Consider the following 24,115-nt stretch of genomic DNA (forward strand, 5'->3'; position numbering starts at 1 on the left):
TTATGTGCTGAACATGAAATTAAAATTTAATACAGGAAAAAAAAAAAACCACACTCCCACTGCTGCAGCACCACCGTTGGCACAGGTGTTACTACCACTCGCTCATCTAACCCTGTTCAAAGCAGGTCTGCACAATAAGGGAGCTCTTTGTGAAAATGTTGTCTGCATAGCACTGCTTTCATCACACGTACACCCCACATGAACACACACCTCTCTCCCCATCAGAGTTTACACATGCAACCTACTGGCTTGTGTAACTTACGTGTCTCCAGCCACAGAGGATGTGTGTGTTACAGCCCCCCACTACGAGGCTTGACTCTTCTTTAGCTCAATCTGCAGAGACTTGTGCTTTCAGCTCTGGAGGTTGCTGATGGCAGGGGAGATAGTTGCCATCACACATATGCGCACACATACACACTCTCTCTCACGCCCCTTGGTGCATCACAGTTTGACTTGATTATTCAGCTCACACAGACACAACTAACACCGGTCTCTCCTCGCTCAGCCAGCACCTTGGCACTGGGCCTGGGCAGTGGCGTGCTGATTGCCGTGCCCTGCCCTCCGGAGAAAGCTGCTTCAGGACGGGTCATTGAAGATGCCATCCAACAAGCTCTGAGCGAAGCCCGGTGAGAAGCACTCCAAACTCTGTCCTTAATTCAGTCTGTAGTAGTGTTCAAGTAAGGGGATCCAGGGTTTATCATAAGTACTGAACTCTTGGGCACAGCCCAGGGATGGGCGTTTTAAAAGAGAACAGCATTGCCTTAAAAAAAATTAAATGCTCCCATCTCCTCTCTTAAATCAGAAATCATAGAAACTGTAAATACATTTGTATTTCAAAAGTTAGCTCCCCCTTTCACTTTTCATACTTTCCCCTGCAACTATTAATTATGTGTGAAATTCATCCTTGTGCAGATGGCCAGAACAAGATCTATGTACTTACCTGAGCCCCGTTCTCCATAGGAGTGAATTTCACTTCATATCACTATTAACTCCTCAGGGAAGCTAAAGAAGTGCAGAAAAATACTGTTCTTTGGGGGCGAGGGAAACCCAGAACACAATTCTTAGCAGCTAAGTAAAAGGAGGAGATGACTGTCTAACTACTTTTCTTTGAAAAAGGAGTAGTAATTTAAATCTATATTTAAATTATGGTGCAGATCTCTGGGGCTCCAGACTACTCTTGCTGTGCTCCTCTCTCTAGATTAGACTGCCACAAGGATATAGTGCAGATTATCTCCTTAATCTCAGGCCTGGATGACTCCCTGATATGATTTTAACTATAGTTCTGTGTCTACTGACGCTTATTTACTCGGCCTCAGATTGCATGCAGTTATATAGGTAGATTATCTGTTAGTCACCAGTGCCGTCCATTCTGATGCCCTGCTAGCTCACTTCTTATCAAAGGGTATTTTCTTTTTGTTTGCAGGTCAAAAGGGATCACAGGAAAAGAGCTGACTCCCTTTATGCTACAGAAGGTCAATGAACTGACTAATGGAAAATCACTGGACTCCAGTATCCTTTTACTAAATGAAAAAAATATATATATTCCACAATCCCTCCCAAAAGTTTCATGGGACAGGCTGGTCACAAAATACTGTCACTGTAGTGCCAATCTGGAAATTTACAAGGGCAAATACTTTAGCATTTCAAAGCAATGTAATGCACAGAAACCGTTGTTAAGCTTGTTAATAACACTCTGTCTCTCAATTTTTGCGTTAAAAACTGGTGACTGGCAAAGAGAGGAGATGACTGAAAGCCAAGGCTCTCCTGCAATTTTCAGGATAGTACGCCAGCCACCCAAGCTGCCCAGCTCCTTCTGAGAGAAGGTGGGCCTTAGAGAGAAGACTCTGGGCATCATTATTAGATGTCACTTCAGTAGCATTTGTGCTTGAGCATACTGGAGTAGGCACATGGGGCCCAATTCCTCACTGCTTTGTGCAGTCAGTTACTCTGAAAGTGAGAGCTGAAATGCTAGCAAATCAGTGTGAGTCTACTTTGCACAGGTGAGAGAAAGGATGGTCCAGTGGTTAGGGAACGCACTTAGGAGACATGGGTTCAACTCACTAGTCCCCTGGAGACTTCCTGTGTGACCTTAGGCAAGTCACTTAAGGCCAGATCCTCAAAGGTATGTAGGCACCTAACTGTTAGGCTCCACATCTGTAAAATGGGAGATGATAGCAGTTCCTTGCCTCAGAGGAGTGTGCTAAGGATAAAGGCCTTCAAAGATTGTGAGGTGCTCATGCACTATGAGAATCTGACACACATACAATAACTAAAGTGATGTGAATCGGGACGATGAAGTCTCCCTGTGTCCTTGTCCCAACCTGCACTTCCTGTTCTCTCCGCCTTACGGAAGGGAAGTTCCCACACAGGCGTCTCCCACACCAGGCTCTTGCTGGCCTTTCTTTTTTTTTTTTTTTTTTTTTAAAAAGAATCCATTCAGACATCGCTCTGATCCAGAACAATGCCAGAGTGGGCAGCCGCATAGCTGTGGCCCTGAGCAAGATCCAAAATGCCAAGGGGAAGAGCAACCTGCCTCGGAGTGAGAAAGTAACTGCACTTAGGCCTGTGAGTCCTCTGCTCTTTTGTACATAGTGCCTATCTACAAACAGCAGTATAGATAAGTTCACAGCCAGCCTCTGACATACAAGGTAACTCTACTGCGGGATGAGGACCATCCATTCTGCTCTAAACAGCTAGAGAGTCTCTCTAATTTCCCTCAGCTGCTTTTTCAATCCCCCTCATTCTTTATTTTCATTCCCCCTTACTAAAAGCTTCTCTGAGCTGGAGACCTCAGTGATTAGCACAGTTACATTGGCCTTATTCATCAAAGTGGACTCCTGGGAGAGCACCTTGGGTTCCTACAAATCCCTTAAAGATCCTACGTTGTTTTCACATTTCCACCCTTCCTCCCATATAGTTACCCTTTCCCAACACGTACGTCAATGCAAAGTAAGGTCATGTCTGCACTACAGACTCTTTGCCAGTATAGCTATGCTGGCAGAGCCCCCTAGCATAGGCACAGCATAAACTGGCAGAAGGAGTTCTGCTGCTGGCACAGCTACACCCCTTCCCCAAACAACACTAGCTAAGCTGACAGAAGCATTCTTCTGTCAGCACAGCTTCATTACACAGTTTGTCTGGGGTTTTTCAATTGTTTTTTCCCACACTCATAACCAACATAGCTCTGCCAACAGAACTTTGTATTTTTGGTGTTGTGTGTACACGTGTGTCTAATACCCTGCATATCCTATGCAATTTTTCTTCTTCTTCTGCAGCTGGGTATAAATAGGAGTATTTCAGAGGGTAGAATTCAGAATAGATTTTCTTTTCTTTCCAATGGGGCTCTGTGGAAGGACTGTCTGGTCTGGCCTAGCCAGATAAGATCAGGCCTTCACAGTATGATTTTCATCTACTTTGAGAAGGTGGTGGGGGAGCTTGAGAAAAGCAAAGAAACCTCAGCTCTTCTTCTGTCCATTTTTTTCCTCCACTTCTCCCCCTCTCCCCCCACCATTCAGGTTGTGATTGGAGGCATCAATGTGGACTTCATAGCCAAGGCGAGGAATCCCACTATTCTGGTACTGTACCTAAAGCATTCTTAGGCACTACCATTCTCAACTACTTTCACACACATTCCAAGCCAGAGGGTGTGTGTGTGTGTGTGTGTGTGTGTGTGTGTGTAGAATATCTGTCTATGGAAGTGCAGAGTGGGTGCATAATGTGCCTTTATAAATGGGGACAGCACAATATTGTGTGTTGGTGCAATAAAGGGGTAGTCAATAGGCAAACAATACGCAAATTTCCAGGTACACCAGCTGAGGAAGGTTTTGGACTTTGTGCTCCCAAACCAAAGGGATGCAAAGCAATGAGAACAGGAACCAAAATCTGGATCAACATCTTTATGTAGAGTAAGGAGGGTTGGTATATTTTTATTTATGTGTATAGCACATGAGTGTCTCAAACTGTACACAATAGAGTGTGGGGAGTGAGTGTATAATGCAGTTATGAGTGTGTACGTGGAGAACATTCATGTAGGGGGACCGCCTGTCTGCGCAGCAACAAATCTTAAGACGCCTTTCACAAAAGCTGCGGTGTTACAGTTACAGCCAATCTGCTGAACTAACTTGCATTTGGATGGGAAACAACTTTTAGCTATAAAATAATATGTGAAGTTATAAGTCATCAGCCACTCATTCTCTCACTTTTTGCTTTTAAAGGCAGTATCTTGTAAAATCTCTGTGTGTCTCAAGAGGTTTAGCTGGAACAGAACTGTGACGTCTCCATTTCAAAGCACACCTACTTGTCTTTTAAATGTATATGTAATTTTTCATTGTTGACTGACGGGAGGTAGTGTACGGTATAGCGGAATGTGGCTTTATGCATTGATGTGAGGTTGAGTGGGACTGCTGGTTGGCCTCTCTTAAATTACAATGCACCGATTACCAAATTAGGGACTAGGAGCAAAATCCTGCTCTCAGATACGCTCCCAGATTTGTGCAGGGGAGTAATTGCTGGGGGGGGATCCAGCATTCATAGCTAGGGAGCGTGAACAAAGAGGTTATATTGCACATAAAAATGGTAAGATGTGGGCCGTGCCAGATCACTGCTGAGAGTGATTTCGAGAGCTGAGAACACACTGTTGCTGGTCCCCAGGAGTTTTATCTGGGAACTGACAGCAGAAACAGCCTTACTGCTAGCAGCTGTGAGAGGGCACAGAGGAAGAAGACATTTGTAAAATACAAGATCCCTAGTCTATTTAGGCTTTTAGGGCCAGATTTTGAAAAGAGCTCTCATTGTTCTGCTTTGCCTGTTCGTATCAGAGCACTTGCGTGATGCACTCTCATCCTGCTGTCCCTTTTAACAAGAAGACAGCTGCATTCTGTACTGGTTGTAGCTTCCGAGTGGCTCTCAAGGGTAGCCCAAAATAGAGTGCTTGAAAAATAAAGTAATCTAGCCTGCAGTGGAAAGGGCACAATTTCTTGGCCAGCTAAAGATACAGGAGGAGGCAATGCAGCTACTGTGGTATGTGGAAATTCAGGACCAGAGAAGAGTCTATTCTTTCCCCCAGGAATGCACACCGCCTTGACAAGAGGTGGATAAAGGCTCTGAATAGCAATGCAATCACAGTCGCTATCAGTTCCGCAAAATGTTTTCTCCTGCCAGCAAGCACCACCTCTGTTGTGTCTTGAATGAGCTTAAGTGAGTGGGTTTTAATCCAGTTCCTATCTCTGAAAAACGCAAGGAAACAGCTCTGTCTGGGCTCAGTGAAAGAGAGAGAGAGAGAGAGCTGAGTATCATTTGCATAATGGTCCAAGGAGATCCAGAACATGTTCCGCACGGAGTTATTTCTTTTTGCTTGTGGGAGCAGGCTGCTAGTGTTTCCATAAAGTAAATCACCTGCTGCTTTAAAAAGATGTTTCTGTTTAATTTCTCTCAGTTGCTGTACTGCTGACCAACAGCAGGGGGTAACCCCATGCTTCAAGTTTTCTGATGATCTAAGCACAAGATGGTAAAAGATTTGTAGTAGCCACCTGCTGTTTCATGAGACCAGGAATTTGAAGGGCTTGCTGTGATGAGAAGAATGAAGTAGTGAGTGAAGAATGGGGAGTGTGAGCACCTTTCAATATTCTTACTGGAGCCAGTTTTGAAATAATCTGTGTGATTGGGATTTCTGTAAAATGGATTTTTTTCTCTGCAGTGGACTCACACTGTTAGCAGGTTGCTTAACGTTAAGATAGGGGAGAGTTTTCAATGCAGTGCCTTTGACTCACTCAGACAGGTACCCTGGCTTTTAACTTCTTGATAGGACTTTTTGAGGCTGCATCTATTCCTGACAGTGGATGTCAGAGTTAAAATAGCCACACTTGGTGCTTTGAAAATCTGCTGCTGTCAGACGGGGCTATGTAAATTTGCAGCAGTCATAAAGGCAAGCACTTAAGGGAAGTAGAGGAGGGGATCCTCTACTCCTGGCTGTGCTGAAAGCAAGCAGTCATTCACAGGTAGCTTTGACAAATTTAACCTATGGGCCAGGAAGGTCAATGCCAGAGGCAATAGTAGATGAGGGGCAACAGTCAATGGTGAGGGGAGAAAGACAAAAGGGATACCCAGGTGCTTTGTTATAAAATATTTCCATTTTGATTTGGCTCAGCTGTGTGCTTCCCTATACTAACCTTTGGAAGCTCTCTGATCAGTGGGACAGCATCCGATGCATCCTTGTCAATATGTGAAGTTTTGACGGTTTGCCAGACCCGATGCTGGTGCTCACAGGGGACAATCCTTTTACATCCCAGCCTTACATGTGGGATGGGGCAGAGGAAAGGAGCAACATTTTTAGACTATGCCCAGTACAACTGAACAAATGTAAATCTCTCATTGATGGGCCCTGAGTTCTGACACCATTTCCCAGCAGGAGTGAAGTGCCAGCACTTTCTTTCAAAGTACCATAAAACAGTTTTATTTCAAATAGAGTTGAAATAAAAAAAAAAGATACAAAGATGTAAAAGATGCCAAAGGATTAGATCATTGGGGGTTGGTCATTGCAGCTAAGCAAAATGAGTATTTGCTGTTAAGTATGTATTATGGAAAAGGTAACCCAGGATATTAACAGTTTATTGTTACTGGGTTTTTTCCAGCTTCCGGTATACATGGTGCAATAGAGCATGAACTGGTAAACAAGTAGCAGGCAGAAATGCAGGTGACTAAGAGCTTGTGAAGGTAGGCTAATCTTCTGATTACAGCATTGGCCTACAATTCAGGAGATAGGGTTTAATTCCTTGAGTCTGCCACAAACAATTTCTCAGTGCCTTATTTCCCCTGTACCTGAAATGGGGATAATAGTAATTCTTTCTTCCTGCTTTTTTTTTCTCTCCCGTGTAGATTGTAGTACAATGGGGCCTTGATTTCTGTTGGGATATTTTTCCTGGAAGGCTGTAATTATTCTGTGTCAGTGTTTTAGTGAGAGAGCACATGTTGTGAGTAGCAGATTTTATTCAAGCCCACGTTTCTTTGTATGTTGTCTAGCCTCACCTTCAATCATAAGATTCTTTTGTGAGCTATGGCGTAGCGATGCATTTCTCAACTACTGTTGCTATTTTGAATAGGTAGCATTCTGCAGTGGGAACTATTCCAAATTACATTCTGTATTTGGAAATATTTCCTTGAATACAGTAAGTTGGATCTGTATTAAACCACATGTTGAAGGTGTAGCACACTGGCTAAGTTTTGTCCCTCTCTAATGGCTGATCCACACAGAGGATGAGTCTACTGCTCCTTTACCAGTTAAAGGAGTAAATCTGGTAGTTGATAGCAGTAAAAGGCATTTACTGATCTACATACAAGATACAAGCCTTCTTGTCATATCAGTTAATGGTAGGGGGCCTGGTTTTAGGTGCTGATGCTCCAGGTTCAATCCATGAAGCTGACCCAATGAGAGGATTGTTACAAAGGTACGTTGCAGGCTATTGTGTGTGTGACATCAGAAAGTTTGGTTCGGACAGTAATGCCAGAAAAGGTGGCTAGTAACTTCTCTGATTGCAGCATCTCCAGCAGCCACTGGGAGGCTGTGTGAGTTCATTTTATTAGTGATCACAGCTGTGATAGAAGAAATAGGTGGTGGTGTTCCACTGGAATTTTCTCTAAGGTGGCAAAGACACGGTGGTATGAAGATGACTGTCCGTGTATTTTCTACAGCACACTGGAGCTCTATTGCTCATGTCACTTTTATATGCAGCAAACTGCCTGTCTCTGCATCATTGTGGGTTGCATAAAGTCTGGCTATTAGTCCTTCAGTTCACCCTGTTTGTCTGTGCCTTTGCAGACCACATGTTTCCCCACTCAGCTCAACAGTATAGTTACTAGAAATATTTATGAAAGCATGACCCTTCCAGTCTGTTCTGTTAAGTCAGATGTTTGAATGAGTTCAAGTCAGCAGCCTGAAAGGGTTTTGGATGCTCTGTGATGCAACGTGAATCATTTCTTGGCAATTTTCCTTTGGAACAGCACATGATGTCGGGGACCAAACATTCTAAAGGGGAATGAAGGGAGAAGAGGTCCATGGCTCTCCTTTAAAGACGGTGGCTGTACGAGGCCCTGCCACCAGGTCTTTCAGTCAGCTTGTTGAGCAGTTTACATTGCTATGTAAGCACAAGCAGCGGTCACAGATTTTGGAGTGCCATCCTCCATTCGGGTGTGCAGAGAGAGAAGCAAATCCACTCTCAGTCGGGGTGCGGGAGGCAGCACCACAGCAGCATGTCCCAGTTTTTGTTTCATGCATGCAGCTAAGTATAACTTAACCTGGTTTCTGAACACAAGCATTCCTTGCTTCCTTGAGATCAGCAGAGTCAGGACCTGTTAAGCTACCTCATCACCTCAATTTAAGCCCATTGGTAAGGCGGTTATCACATCAGCACTATGCACGAGCGCTGGGAGGCAGAAGCAACGCTTCTTGAAGAGAGGGCATTAGCATCAAAAGTCACGGCGAAACATTTGGGAGCCCAGACGTGAGCTTCACATAGATACTACAGATGTTTACCTCTTTCACACCTTTGCAGGCTATGTATTTAGGACCAGAACATTCATTTGAAAGGCAAGAATCCAATCCACCACCTGTCCATCCCTCAGTACGTTCTCTTCCTCCACGTAATTATCGTACTGATTTTTAAAGCTATATCTTTCCAGTGCTAGGCAGAGTAATGTAGACAGATTTATTGATGGCACCAAGTGTGCGGAGTCTGAGGGTATTTGGGGATGCATGGCAGCAGTGGTGTTTCGATGGTGGGGTCTAGGTAGCAGGACTGGCAAGGAGGAAGAATGTGTGTGTCAGAGTGGGCAGAGATTGTCTTGGTGGGTGTGGGGCAAATGTGTGTCGGATGCCACAAGGACAGCAGAAGTGAGGAGGCCAAGCAACCACAATGTCTAGACATCCCATTCCACCAGCCCAACCCTCCTGGGACTCCGACTCCCTGTGTCTTACCTCCCCCACCCCCTTGCTGGCAAGCCCCTCACAGAACAGGACCTGGCCAGTATGCTGCATGTTCCCACCCAGCCAGGAACAGGGGCATTTCAGATTTCAAGGAGGGTCCAGGCCCCTAGAAGCTCTTGGATATTTGAAGGTTAAAATGTAAAAATCAGTCTATTTTGGGACCATTTGCTGGGATTTTTCCCTTTACCACCCAGCAGTACCCCCATCCCCATACTTTCCCCAAATCACCGGACAGTGCTCCCCAGCCAGCAGTACCGCCTACCCCCAAACGTCCCCCCTGAGCCCCATCTGGCAGTGCTCCCCCACACAGCAATACCTCCCACCCCCATACTGTCTGCAAATCACCTGGCAGCCCCTCCCCACTGCCATACGCCCCACAAAGGACCTGGCAGTGCCCCTCCCCACTTCCATACGGGCCCCAAAGCACCTTGCAGTGCTCTCTGCTCTCCCACCTATACTGCCCCCAAATCACCTAGCACCCTGCCAGCAGTACCCCCCATCTGACTGCCTCCCTCTCCCCACCAGGCAGCTCCTCCTCCTCTCAATCACACATTCATGGGGCCATCTGCAGAGAGAGTGGAAGGATCAGAGAAAGGGATTCCCCAAGGGTTCCCCATTCCATGCCCCACCCTATTCTCTGGGCACCCCCCACCCGGGTTAGCAGTGCTCCCTGCTGCAGGCACGTGGGGATCAGGAAGGGGAGCCCCCCTCCCACCCAGAGGTCAGTCCCGGCTCTCCTATGAGGGCAGGGCTTTGAAACAATCCTGGGGTCAAGCTTAGAGCGCTAGCTGCAGCCTGTCCTCTCTGCTCAGGCGGCCTGGCACGTGGTTCATTTGCAACCCAGGGAAGCAACACTGCAGCTCAGCTAGGGCTCCCCAGGATCACGGGACGGGGGACGACTGCCCCCTCCCCTCAAATGGTGCCCCTGGCTGTGAGCATTTCAGGTTTTTAAAGACGGGGGGATAGTGACCCTTTTGCCCCCATCTCTGGTGCCTATGGGGGCTGGCTGTGGATGTGCGTGCACGCGTTTTGGCATTCTGCACCCATGTGTTTAAAAGTGTGGTTGGAAAATAGTCCTTCCCTCCTTGAAATCTCTGGGATTTCCAGAGCAGTGATAATCCTCCCAGCCGCCACTGAAAGCAGCCTTCTGCAGAACAGGGAAACGTTTCTCTGGCTCATGAGCGAAGAGCTATAAAACCTTTTGATAATACGTGATGACACCCCAACTGACTTGAGCGAGACAGATCTTTCACCTGCTGGGTGGGGCAAGGCAAGTAGCCTGGTCTATTTCTAGCGGGAGGATTTGGAGCTGCTGTGTCTCAGCAGGCGTCAGGTGAGGTAATGGACCAGTGGGGGGAAAACAGAGTTTGTTCCACAGCCCAGAAGCCGGCCATGTCTGTGACAGGTTACCAGAGGGCTGAAAAGAAAAAAAGGGAAAAAGTTGAAGGAATGGGGAGGAGGAGAACGAAACCAGCAGCCAGGCAGATGGGAAAGAAAAGTATTCATGAGGACAGAGACATTTAGGAGGAGAAAGGAAGGTGAAAGGATATATAGATAGTTAAGCAGACACTTCTGTGGACAGAGAGAAGGATGTACAGCACGGGCAGACATTGCAAAGCAGAAGATTAATCTAACAATATCTATTACATGATTTAAGATGAAAGGATATTCCTACACTGCTTAACTGGGGGACCGAGTGGCCTGCAGGCTGGTAATGGAATACAGAGCCTTTTGCCCAAGGGCCAGTGTTTCAAGTCTGGTCTGAGTTGGTGAGCTCAGTCAGTGTCTTAGTACGGAGTTGCTTAGATCCCATAAAGAGGTCTCAGCCCAGAAGGCTAAAAGATTCAATGAACTAGGAGTGTGAACTGCCTTTCTACCTCTGCTCAGAGTTGAAGTAGATGGTAGGAGAGGAAAGCTTGCACTGCTATCTGTTCTGAAGCGAGAGGACTTCAGTCTCCACAGCTGTCAAGCCTGCAATTTCAGAATAGTCAATTCACTTTAAACATAGGCAGAGAAATTCTCTCTGTTTCATTCAACTTTCCCCATTCTACTGACTTCTGATTTACTCTTGCAGGCTGGCGGACAGACAAACGCTGGGAAAGTGAGACGATCTTTTGGAGGTGTGGGGAGAAACCTGGCAGGTGCTTAGTGGTGGGTTTTGTTTGTGGGGGCATGCAAGTAATGGTTAATTATGTATTGCAGGAGTGACTAAGCCCCAATCAGGATCAGGGCCCCATTGCGCTAGACGCTGTACAAACACACAAGTGGACACAGTCTCTGCCCTGAAGAGCTTAACGATCTATTAAGAAACAAGATGCAACAAGTGGGCATTACAAGCAATAAAAGGGAGGGCAGGCAAGGATAACGAAAATAAGGTCTTGCAGTTACACACAGTAACTATCACACAGGGCATGGCTCCAAATGAGAATTAAACAAACATCAGCCTTCCCCCAAAACTGCTGCAAACCTAATGAGCATTGCTTCGCTGACTTCCTGCAGGAGCCGCTGCAGTGGTGTGTCTTGAGGAGGGATCTAAAAGAGGAGAGGGTAGTAGCTTTAGAGATTAACTCAGAGAGGACAGTCCATGCATAAGGGGCAAACATGGAAGTATTTGTGGGAGAAGCAGACAAAGGGGCCTTCAAGGCTCTGATCATTAGGGTGACATAATCAGATATCTCCTGCAAAGTCATTGGCACCCGCAGCCCAGAGTATTTGAATTATTGGTGCCATACTAAAAGGAACTTGAAAGTTTGTTTATTTGGGGAAAGAAGAGACGGTTTAAAGAAAAAACCCTAACATGTCTCATGTAGGAGCAGAGAAGTGATTTCATCTCTGTGTTTGGCACTGGTGCGACCGCTGCTGGAATACGGCATCCAAAGTTCTTGTGCCCACAATTCAAGAAGGATGTTGATAAAATGGAGATGGGTCAGAGAAGAGCCACAAGAATGATTGGAAAACATGCCTTACAGTGATTGAGCTCATTGAGTCTATCTATTTAGTTTATCAAAGAGAAAGTTAAAGGGTGACTTGATTACAGTCAATAAGTAGCTACATGGGGAACAAATATTTGGTAATGGGCTCTTCAATCTAGCAAAGGAAGGTATAACACAATCCAATGGTTGGAAGTCGACAAATTCAGACTGGAAATAAGACAAACGATTAACAGTGCGGGTAATTAACCATTGGAAAAACTTACCAAAGGTCTGAGTGGATTCTCCACCACTGACCATTTTTAAATCAAGATTGGACGTTTTCTAAAAAATCTGCTCTCGGACTTGTTTTGGGGAAGTTCTATGGCCTGTGTTATAAAGGAGGTCAGACGAGATGAGCATAGCGGTTCCTTCTGGTCTTGGAATCTATGAACCCTGGAGTTGAGGCTTTGCTGTCAGTCCCCAAATCTTGCTAATGTACATCTGCCATCACCTCGAAACTAGGAATGGATGGCCTTAAAAAACAGTCCATACACGTGAAATATTTGCGATAGCTTGGAAAACTCATTCTCTTCCAGGAATCAGTTCTAGTCCACTGGGCTGCACCCAGGTAGCCCAGCTGGAGCAGTGGAGTGGGAAGTCTAGCTGTGATAGGCATGTCTACACAGCATTTTGGAGCAAGTCTCCCAGCTTAGGTTGACTGATTCAGGTTAGCAGGGCTCACGCTAGTGCTCTAAAAATAGCTGTATAGACAGTGATTTGAAGGTACAGCTGAGGCTGGAACTCGGGTTCTGAAGCCCATCCCCTTCCATAGGCTTCAGAGACCAAGACGCAACTTCAAAGTGCTGTCTACACAGCTATTTTTAGAGCACTACCCCAAGTCTATCGACCCAAGTTGGGAGGCTCCCTCCAAAATGCTGTGTAGACATACCCACAGGGTCCATGCATGGAAACAACAGGGGGGAAGTCTGGGTTGCACTTCTGCAGTTGGGATCCCAAGGAAGAAAGGTGGTTTCTTCTGTGCCCACCTCTCCACTTCCCCCACTACCAAACCAAACAAGCCACACAGCCAGATGTTTCTGTGGCAGAAGACCAGCATATCAATTTTTCTTTTCCCCATGCCAGACAGACTAATGGGCAGCCACAGGGAGCCCTGATAGAGTGTTCTGCTGAAGAAGTACTAGAAAGGGACCAGTGGATGAGAAGAAGGCCACCAATTTTTCCAAGAAGGACCTTCCTACAAATACTCAAAGATTTCAGGCTTCACAGGTTGGAATTTGCACTCAAGCACATGGTCCTCTGCTGGGATTATAATCTTGCTCCATTGTCATTTGTTTTTAGATTGTTTAAGCCGTCTCGGGAGGACCCCTCTCTTTATCTCAGCTCTGGGGAAGGATGAACATTCCGAGTCCATCTTGCGTTACTGCCGTCACATGGTAGGTCATGCAATGACAGTTCCTCAGAGGAACACAGATGATAATTAAACTTCTTGTTGCATGTGTATAGTCCCCTACCCTCACCCACATTTATGCAGCTCTCTCACTAGTGCCATCATTCTCCTGAATGCAGGCAGAACAAATCGACCTAGGATAATAGCCCAGTGGTACTTGCTTGCACCAGAACATTGGACCAAAACTGCCAGTACTGGGAGAGGACTGGCTGGCTTTCTTCAACCCACTAACTGTATTGTGCATCAGTGGGATGCGTCTGGCTGATAATGCATATAAATTCCAAGGGATCACTTCCATTCCTCAGGCAGAGCATCAGAAAGAAGCGGGGGTGGGATGGGGGGAGAGGGCTCTACCAAACTCTATTGGAGAGATTTATCACTTCTGTTTAATAAATAACTAATGTAGGCACTCATCTCCAGGGAGCCTTACACACATTAAAAACAAACCACCAACCAGTACTGTCCACACTGGGTGCGATGAGATTCCTCACTGATGTTGCTCAGCCCAAGATAGGGAGGAAGTGGAACTGAGAAGAGGTAGGCGGGCTGCCTGGGGGAAGAGCAACCTCAGGTCAACAGAGTGGGACAGAGAAGGGAAATGTACTCCATTTATGATTCTTCCTCCTGTTCTAGGACATGGGAGGAGTCCTTCAGCTTGAGGGGCACAGTACAGCCACCTACTGTGCAGTGATCACAGGCAGTGGGGAGCTCTACCTGGGCTTGGGCGACATGGACATTCACCAGCAGATAACAGAGGAATATGTAAGGATGCTTATGACCTATAGTCCTTCCCTCATGAGAAGGGGCCTGGATGTGTGACAGCAGCCAGCACATAGTGCACCTGTGTGGGATAATGGGTGCTCCTGCGCGCGGGGAGGGGTGGGGGGAAGGGTGCCTGGATGAGACAGCTATACATTGCAAGTAGCGGCATACTGAAATCAGAACCAAACATGTGGAAGCCTAAGTTTAGCCTCAGCCTTGGGTCAGTGAAATGGCACTGCAGCAAGCTGCTGGCCAGCCAAAGCTACTTACTTCCAGCTAGCAAGATGGAAATAGAAAACGTTCTTCGCCCAACCGAGGGTCACCAACGCTGCCCTACCCATGTCTATGCCACAGACGTCTCGAAAACGAATCCCAGGCAGCCTATCGTTCTTTGAGCTCTCAGGAACTTCATGCCCACTGACCTGGGCATGGCATTTCCCCTTTGGAAACCAAAATAAATAGCATGAATAGGGCCCCTAAAGCCCGTTTTCCTGTCCCACCTCCCTCTACTCACCCATCCTCTCTGTTTCTGCATGCTGAGCTGTATAAACACAGCTAAATGGACTCTGCTTCTCAGCCTGCTGATTATGGAAGGTTTCAGGATACTAATGGAAGTGATGATTAAGGATTGATTCAAATAAACCCTCCCAATCCCACCCTCTTCCCCCACTAATTCCACTGTTGAAAAAAATAAGAGCCTGTACTTAACAACTGATGGTGATTTGGAAGGCAAGTATACTTTACTTATCAGCAGGACCCCCAGGAGGTTCAGAATTCCTAGGGGGGAAAAAAGCGGTCATTGCACCCACTTCTATCTCCACCCTTCCCCTCCCCACACTTTGCCATCAGAAAGGAAAACAAAACCACTACATGATGGATTAATCCTCATGAGCTTTGCAAAATTATCAAGAAAAAGGCCAATGGAAACTTTGAGCCCAGCTGCTGCTGCTGACAGCTGCATTCTGGTGAGGTTTCCTTCAATGAAATACAGCAAAGGCATGCAAGAGAGAGAGAGAGAGAGTGCTGGAGTAGGGATGGAAGTCTTTGGCACGTGGCAGCAATTTGTGTAACATGTCACGCCAGCCACAACGAGCCACAGCAAGGCTGGGGACACACATTACTGCCGTGTCTCTAAATTCTGCATGTCTGCCAGTTAGGGATGCCAGTGTTGGGAGAGATGGCTATTGTGATAGGATGCATTTGCTAAAGTGGGCCTGTCATACCTTAATATTTCTATCTGAGTGACAAGAAATGCAGCTGGGCTGCTTACTTAAGTGATTTGTCCTCCGCTCTCTGCTGCCATTCACTCCCCAGGCGGTCAAGATCTGGAAGTACCATAGAGAAAGTATCTTCACCCCCTGGGAGAGAGAATGTTTGGTCTCACATCTGTGATCCCTTTGGGTGTTTAGGGAGCAGCAGAGATGTGGCACTCTGAAGAGAAGATGATCATTCAGTTGTCACTGGAGGGAAAGATGATTGCACTGAGGTGAGGCCTCAAACTTGAGAGATAAAGGCAGAGGGGAAATAAGATTCCCTGAATGGATGTGTAAAGGCCAGTTAACTGGCTATGCATAAAAAAAAAACTGGGGCATTTGAAGGCCTGCAAACCGAGTAATAGACATAAACACGGAGGCAAAGGGAGTGATTTGGAGACCCGGGAATATAGAAGGTTAAGTATGAATGTGGGAGTTTGAAGGCCTGTGTGTGGGATATGTTTGGCATGAACACAGGAGCTCAAAGGCCTGTGAACAGGTGAGCCAAGATATGGAAAAGACCACGTTTAAAGTTAGGCTCCTGTGTCTATATTTAGGCCCTTAAAAAGTGGTCTGATTTTCCAAAGTATTGAGCACCCAGAGGCTCCCATTGCCTAAATATGGCTTTTCGAGCCTAACTTTAGGCATCCCACTTCTGACAGTCTTGGCTAGAAAGTTGATCGGGTTTTGGTGGTTTCCCCATGGCCTTTATAGTGTGTAGGCAATTTCTAACTAGCTCTTCTCCCCAGATGGGTTGAATGCTAACCTCGTTTCCTTCTGACATTCAGCGCAGGCTTCATATGCAGGTAATGCATTTGGTAGGATTTCTTGGGTGGCAGGTATTCATTCTGAGAAAGGAATCTGGTGCTAGACTGTAACCATTATATGTTGGAATGTCCTCTTCTAACTCAAATCGGTCTTTTGTAAGTTTGAATGGCTGCTCTACAGGATGGTCCTGCTATTTAGTGTTGGTACCGCAATGGACTGTCACATGGGGATCTGAGAATGAGATCTGGTCCCTTGCTCCCTGATCTAGCAGAGACTGGGAGCTCTGCAGAGGCACCCCACTGGACTTCAAAGGGGAGGAAGCATCTCACTTTGCTCATTAGAGCAGCGGTAAGGAGCTTGAGGGGGTGCCACCAGTCTTCTTCCTCTGTGAGGAGGACAGACTGGTCTAACATAAGGCTTGATGGTGGAGGATGGGAAATAGAAGGGAAAGAATTGAGAATCTGGAAGACCTGCTTTCTTTAGGAAAATGCTCTTCTTGGTTCACGTCAAGCCTGCATCTAAGAGTTTCAGCAAAAATGGGTATTTCAAATACATCCTGGCTACCTGAGTCTATCCGCAAAGTGCGCTAGGTACGCAAATGTCATTCTTGTCCAGTTAGATCAAGTTGGAGCCAGCTGCCGCTGTTCTGAGCGGTTCTGTATTTTCACTAGGTGTCCAAGTTCAAGGAGAGTCTGTGCTTGGCCCCCCTGGTATGTATTGATGGGAACGTGCCAGCTGCCACCATTCAGTACGTCTGTCAAATTGCTGGAGAGCACCAGAGAGCAGGTAAGGAGAACTCGCTGTGGGTGGACCCCTTGGGGCATAAGCAGGTGTGTTTTGAAACATGGACCAACAGATGCTGAACACCCTCAGTTCCTGCTAACTTCAATGAGAGACTGAGAATTGAAGACACCAACACTATTTTGCATCTCAGGTTATCCCCCTGCCCCCACGTTTTGATTTTTAAACAGATGAAATTTGTTTTAATATGTTCTTAGTTTTTCTTATTCTGCAGCTACACAAGATTTCCATTTGGGTAATATCTAGAGCCCCCAGCACTGAAAGAAAACCAGCAAAGGTTAAAGGTGAACTGAAAAGCTATGCTGAGGCAAGCACCGACTTGTACACTATGTGCCTCCCATGGTTTGAATACTGTGGCACTCAGCAAAGCTATTCATTTTAACTTACCTTTGACATAAAAGGATTTGCCCCCTGCTCCCTGTGAAATGCCCTGGCCCCTTCTTGGTTTGCTGAAGACTCTTCACAATGCAGCCTGAGCTTTCACAATTGCTAGCCCACCTTCTTCAGAAGGAAGCTCTGCAGGGGGAGATGGTTCTCCAGACTCAGCCAGTGAGCAGAGAATACACAGAGAGTTCCTGCTGGATGGCTCACTGGCCTGTCTATAGAACTAAATGCCCTTTCCTGACCATATCGGTCATCACATCACCCGAGAGCCAGAAGCAGTTTAATCATGACTGTTGCGGCAGAAAGGGAGATTGAAGATACTTTATCCTTTCTCAGCTATCAGAGCTACCAAACATTGTACAAACCACAGTGAACATTCCCAGCAGCTGTCTGTCCTGAAGTAGAGAGATCGTTATGTCAGCTAACCAACCCACAATGTTGTTTTGAAGTGTGCTATGAGCCGACGGATGAGAACAAGGCTTCTAAGCCGTTCCTTTCAGACAGCTGGAGAGCGCTGACCTACATCTCCCCCAATCTGCGGGAACTGCGGGCAATAAATCGGACCCTCGGGCACCCTGTGCCGGCAGGTACAGTGCGGTGACGTGGTAGTGAGAGAGAAACACTTTCAGATAATCTAGATGCTGCATGGGAAGCTGCTCCCCTCCTCCCCTGCTGCCATTCCAGACTGACTGCTCCCATTGACCATTAGTCCCTCACTGGGCTGAAGCGGCACTTCCAGAAGCAACCATGCTGTTTGTCAGAGGCAGGGAGCAGAGTGCTGCCTCCAGAAAAGTTAACTTTGGTTACCAAAACAGCTACAGCAACTGGAGGTTTTACAAAGCTCCAAGAAGCTGGGAAGGCCAGCTTTGGGCAGGGCAGTGATGAAATAGCTTAGAAGCTGCAAAAACAATGAGATAGGGGTATATAGGCCTCATCTACTCTAACTGAATGAACTTTGCTAACACCTATCCTCCCGATTGTTGTTCCTTACCCTTGGATGTATATATATACACCCCCTATCTGATTTCTATTTCTTGCATCTGACGAAGTGGGTTGCAGCCCACGAAAGCTTATGCCTGCAGACATTAAATTTGTTAGTCTTTAAAGTGCTACAGCGTTCTCGTTGTTTTTGCTGTATACAGACTAACACAGCTACCCTCTGGAACTCAGAAGCTGCAGTTCACCAAGGCAGAGGAGCTAGTACCCATTGTGTGTGTTCTGAGACAACATGGATTTTCTAGGGCTAATACACAGGCTGGGTTTTAATTTCTATTTCAGTCCCTTTTGGGGATTTTGTTTTTTTGTGTGTTAAAACAAATGCACTGAACCTGAAGACCCTGGTTAATGAATGAGCCTTCCACCTGTGTCCGGATGGAGGTGCCCTGGAGGAACTATATGGAAGCCCAGGATTGGAATAGCAGCGAGGCAGTGGGTTGCACGTCAGGAGTGAGAAGCACACAGCAGAGTGGGAGCAGTGAGTGGGAAGCTTGCACAGTATGTCAGCACTGTGGCTGTCCCTGGCCCATGCTGTCAGCATTTTCCATGCGCACTGTAAATTCACAGCTATACTTTGAAAACCACCCACAAATAGGCCAACATCCTAGTGACATGGAAAGCTCAAGTCAGCGGTTTTGTGGTCTGAAGGTTTGAACTGATGTCACGGTTTTTCTTCCACCGCTGTCTAAAGAGCTGCCGTCCAGGCTGGATGATGTTATCAGGACTGCGATGATGCTGACCCGCCCCTTGCTGACACATTTGCACGGTGTGGTGGTGACACTCGGCATTCATGGCATTCTGTTGTGTGGCAGGAGAGTGGAAGGGAGTGTCTCGCTTTGCTGTGGAACTCACAAACAGGTAGGGGGCACAGAAAGACCAGCTGAGTGGCACTGAGTTCTCAGTCCTTGTGTCTGGAAGCATCGGCACAGTAGTGATTCTTCAAGACTTTGTCAAAAGGTTAAGGCTGCTGTACGCTTACTTGGCCCTGGAGGACTGGATGGCTCTGAAGATTAATAATGGAAATTGAGCCTTCCTTTCCTATGCCACTGTGTGTCGCAGGGTGGCTGGCTCCTGCAAAGGGAGCAGGTCCAGCTCGACTGTGGCAGAGCACGTTCTCCCAGTTAAGACAGCGAGACAGCACCTGGGACTATAAAGGATCAAGGAGAATCTGAAAGAGGAGAGCAACCTGGTGAGCGAAAGCTGTCTTAGAGCACAGGCTGAATCAGTCAGGAAAAGGGCAGGTGAGAGCTTGCAGGCCAGGGGGATGGTGGAAGGTCCTGGAAGGAAGCTGTAATTGGTTTCTTGTGGAGGGCTGGAGGGAGGAGAGCAGCAAGAGGCGTCTCCAAGCCAGAGGGTCGGGGCTGAAGGCCCGAGAGCAGCAGTGGGATTCGCCTGCTGATGTCAAAGCTTCAGCCAAGGGCTGGAGACAGGGGCATAGCAGAGGGACTTACCCATCTCCACACTGGAGAGCTGACCTCAGGGAAACAGTCAGAGGCCAGGGGGAGTGAGTGATGCTCCTTGGTAAAGATGATTTCCCAGCAGAGAGGCTCTGGGGGTCCCTGTTGGGAAGAGTAGGGCTCCCCTCTAGCTGGAAGGGCTGAGGTGGCTGTCCTGGCAGAAGGACAGAAGAAGACTGACAAGAAGCCTAGGTGTGCTGGAAGATTCTGGAGTGTAGTATGCGGGGTGTCATGTTGTTGGATTTTTAAAGACTCTGTACTGGGATGGGACTTTTGTTTTGGATTATTTGAAATATGTTTTTAGTAATAAACCACATTGATGGACTGGATAAGTTTGCAAGGAGTTACTGGGGACTCGAAAAGAGAAACTAAGGCAGGAAACTGTCACAGGAGGGCACTCCAGGCAGGGCCACTCTATCACACATTGATTCACATCTGTGGAGTGATCATGGAAAGCACATTTAAAATTTGCTTTCCCTCAAGTAATTAAGAATGCAAGTTTAAAACTCACTCTCCATTAACCTACATGCTAGTAAAACTCAGTTGCACAAGTTTTGGTGGAAAGTGAACCCCAAAGGGGCGCAAACATAGCCAAAGAGAATTTGATTCACTATTTAAAGCAATATTACTTGGACTTTAAGTATTGGTGCAGCTGTGGGCAAGAGCACCCCGTTTCAAATGTTGCTTCTAGATATTGGTGAGATCCCAGTAATGTCACTCCTTCTCTCCCTCTCTACAGAAAGCTGCAGGAGAGCTGTGTGCCATCCACTACCCGGCAGTCCCCATCTCCAGGGAGGAGATCGTGAATGTCTCAGGAGCAGGTGACAGGTATATTGCTAACTCCCAGAGAAAAGATGCCATTATGGGAATCCCTTTATTTTCTCCAGCTGAATTACAATCCAGAATTTTTAACACTACCACGAAGACAAATTTTACTCTGACACTTGGGAATTAGACACTAAATCCAACAGATAAGGAGTGAGGAACATCATGCCCCACAACATGTACTAAGAATGTGCTCATAACAGCTTAATGTCTCTTGAAGCCAGTTTGGCCACTCGTCCTCCTTTCCCCAGAACTGGCTTGAACATATACTACAGGATCCTAGGTACCAGCAGCACATCTGCAAGTTCTGAATTACTCTGGTCTGGACTGCCAAACTTCTTGAAGTTAGTGGCTATTGAAGTACCACTGCAGTAGTCAAAATAAAGTAAACTACCTTAAGACAAAGCTGAGTCAGTTTCTTTCCAGTGGAAGTGGGACTTAACCTTCATTGTAACGTTTGCTAAAGGTGGGGGCCCACCCAGGACAGGTGGTGTCATAAGGAAAGGAGTTGCCATACAAGCTCAGTTGATCAAGTCCAATATTCTGCCTGTGGGGGTGGCTGGCACCTTATGCTTCAGAAGAATTCTCACCGTACCTTGCCTAATCACGGATGGCATTACTTACGGACCCCATAGTGATCAACTTACATCTTCTAAGAATTTATTAGCCTCCTTATCTTGTCTAACTACATGTGATACAGTCAATTATCCAGCCCATTATTCATAAGCTGCAATAACGGACTCTGATATTTTACTGCAGTGAACTGTCTGGGAATTCTGTCTGAGGCAGATTTTTCCACATTTAATTTATCACTGATTTAGAAGAGTGATTAGCCTCCCCCTTTCTCATGCTGGAGGACCGCATAAAAAGGGACTGGTTAGTTGGTGGAAACCTTAATCATTTTGAATACTTCAGTCAAGTCTCCTCTAACTTCCTCTTTCCAGACTAACTAATCGCAGTGTTTCTGATCACTCCTCAGATGTAAATCCTGCCACATCTCTAGCTCTCAGCATTGCACTTCTCTGGACTTTTTCCAATCTCAGCCTCATTGTGACCATGGTAACTGAATGGGCCACACTGAGAATGCCACACTCAGGGCAAACTGCAAGGAATAGGGCAGACAATTCCCAAAACTGGTGGTTTATTCTATAATTAGATTCACTAAGCCAGTAATAAAACAGCTTCTATAATACCACACTTGTTATCAAGAAGTCAAACACAATCCCCTTTAAGCATTCCACCTCTTGGCCCTCCTCAGACAGTCAAGTCTAATATAGTGAGTGGTTACTGAAAACTGGATTCACCATTGTTAGGTGCACCAGTCCCAAAGGACTGGACACTGATCCCCAGGTCACCATGAATTTCAGATCTTACCCAACAATCACGCCAATGCCAATCCTTTAGTAATGAAAGGTTTCATAATAAACAGAAAAAGAAAGAAGAGAGTTGTTGTGGTTAAAAGATCAATATACATACAGATGTGTAAAGTCCTTAGGTCAGTTTCATAGCCGAGGTGGTGAGGTTGCTGATTTATAAAAGTCTTTCTGGAATCAATATTTAAAAGATTATAGTCCAAAAGGCATTCTAGGTGTAGAGTTTGTTCAAATTCTTCCATGAGACTTCCAGGGAAAATCCAGAGTAAATCTGAAGACCTCAGTCTTGTGTCTTAGACTTTTCCTGTCAAGGTTTAAGGAGACCTGAGATAAAAAGGACCAGGCCCAAAGCTTCCTTTATAGTTGAAGCAAGATGGGCACTCACAGGTAACTCCACCACGTGGGCTTTGATGAAAGGAAGCCGACAGTTTGATCTCTACTCTACGGGTCCTTTCTCAGACTGTAAGGTCAGCAAGAGAAATTTGAACTATCAAGACAAACTATCAAGACAGTTCACAGGTATTTTACTATGTGGAATTACAAGTTTCGAAGAGTAATGAGGATAATAATAATAATAATACTACACCACATGTCCCACCTAAATGATAATATCCCCTTTTGATCTCTGAATCAATAGAATACAGTAATGAAGTATTATGAAGCAGGAACAGGATTTTAACATCCACAAGCTAATTAGATCACATAGTTACACTTCTAACAAGAAATAGGTAAACACAGACAGATACACTTAACGTCTACCCTAGACTTCCATTCCTACAAATAAATGGGTTAATGATTGCTGGTTTAGTACACTTCTTTGAAATTCACATACAAGTCGATTGTCTTGATTACATTTCAGTGCCTCCTGTTAAGTTTTTATGGGTCACACACAAGCTGACCAGTCTCTCTGCGTCACACACATCTCTAAAGTGGGATGACCACAGCTGGGAAAGATACACTGAACAATGACCTGACCTCCTCTGGAGTAATTGTTATAAGTGGCCTAACATCTTATTATTTGTGCTCTTTTAAAATTTACCTAAGCTTCCTGTTTGCTTTAAATTGCGCCCTGGCCAGACGTTGTCCATGATACGTCTGATGACGACTAAGTTTTTTCTTCCTAGAGGACCCTGAAAGATGGGGACCCATTAGTGTACGTATTATTGTGCTCCCATTCAAGTTACATTGATCTGCTCTCATGAAGCTCAGTTCACCTGAGTCCATTTAGCATTTCTCAGAATCTTCTAGTTTCTACGGTAATTTCCTTCTCCTGCTGTCTAATGGATGCTCCTTCGCTCTGCAGAAATCCTCTATTCCACACAGTCCTGGGTGTAAGAACAGACCCCTTGTTGCTAGGCCTTTAAGACCAATGCTCAGACAGGCTACATCAACTGTGCTGAGAAACCAAAGTTTCATAAACCCACGGCATACAGGTGGCTGGGAGCAGTTTCAAGGGATTGAGCAATGGACTCTAACCGGAAGTAGCAAACACATTCACATCTCAGTCAGTTGCACCATCCACATGTTGTGCTGGGATCCAGCAAGATTCACTGAGCTGCAGTTAAGGGTTTGGGGAAGGTGCTCACAGCTGCTCCAGTCTCAGTCTCTCCCAGCAGGAGCCACTGGAGGGAATGGTGTAGGTAGGGGCACTGGCCCACGAGGAATTGCAGACCATTTGTACCTTACAGCTCTCTAGGAATCCTTACCCAGATGGTTGGTTCCCTTGTCAGTTTGTGGAAGCGGTTTGCTCCCTGCACTCTGGTTGCTATGACAACATAACAGTGCGTGTATGTACACAGCATTGCTAAGGAATAATCCCCCCCAAATATTTTTTTTCCAAGTCTCAGGAGCTGTTGAGAGATTGAAAGGTCATCACAAACCACAATGTTCTGTGCCTTTTGTTACACAGAAACTGAGGTAATCAGCCTAAGAAAGAAATGGAAGTTTTTCCTTTCATCCCCTAGGATGCAGTGCGAAGCACCTGGAAGCTCTTAGCAGGAGCCACTCTCCAGAGTGGAAGGCCATGCTGGGACTGAGCTACAAGATGGAGGGCTCGCCCACACAGAGCAAGGTTAGCTAAGTGCAGCCCCCTCAGGTCCATTGAGGCCCTGGTGCTACAATGCCACCTGCAGCTGCTGT

General features: G+C 46.2%; 1 protein-coding gene across 1 annotated transcript in view; it reads left to right on the top strand.

The window, feature by feature from the left end:
- The window catches only part of LOC137145422 (uncharacterized), a 45,475-nt gene that overhangs the window by 15,788 nt on the left and 5,572 nt on the right, over positions 1–24,115 (top strand). Inside the window, 11 exon segments of the mRNA XM_067536142.1 lie at positions 506–626; positions 1,424–1,509; positions 2,441–2,565; positions 3,516–3,575; positions 11,052–11,118; positions 13,249–13,343; positions 13,991–14,119; positions 16,812–16,926; positions 17,775–17,912; positions 19,013–19,179; positions 20,518–20,606. Of these exon segments, the coding sequence (XP_067392243.1) occupies positions 506–626; positions 1,424–1,509; positions 2,441–2,565; positions 3,516–3,575; positions 11,052–11,118; positions 13,249–13,343; positions 13,991–14,119; positions 16,812–16,926; positions 17,775–17,912; positions 19,013–19,179; positions 20,518–20,606 (1,192 nt within the window).

This window comes from Emydura macquarii, unplaced genomic scaffold, assembly GCF_026122565.2.
Source record: "Emydura macquarii macquarii isolate MOO-44397 ecotype Brisbane River unplaced genomic scaffold, CSIRO-AGI_Emac_v2 contig_3530, whole genome shotgun sequence".
Taxonomy (NCBI): Eukaryota; Metazoa; Chordata; order Testudines; family Chelidae; genus Emydura; species Emydura macquarii.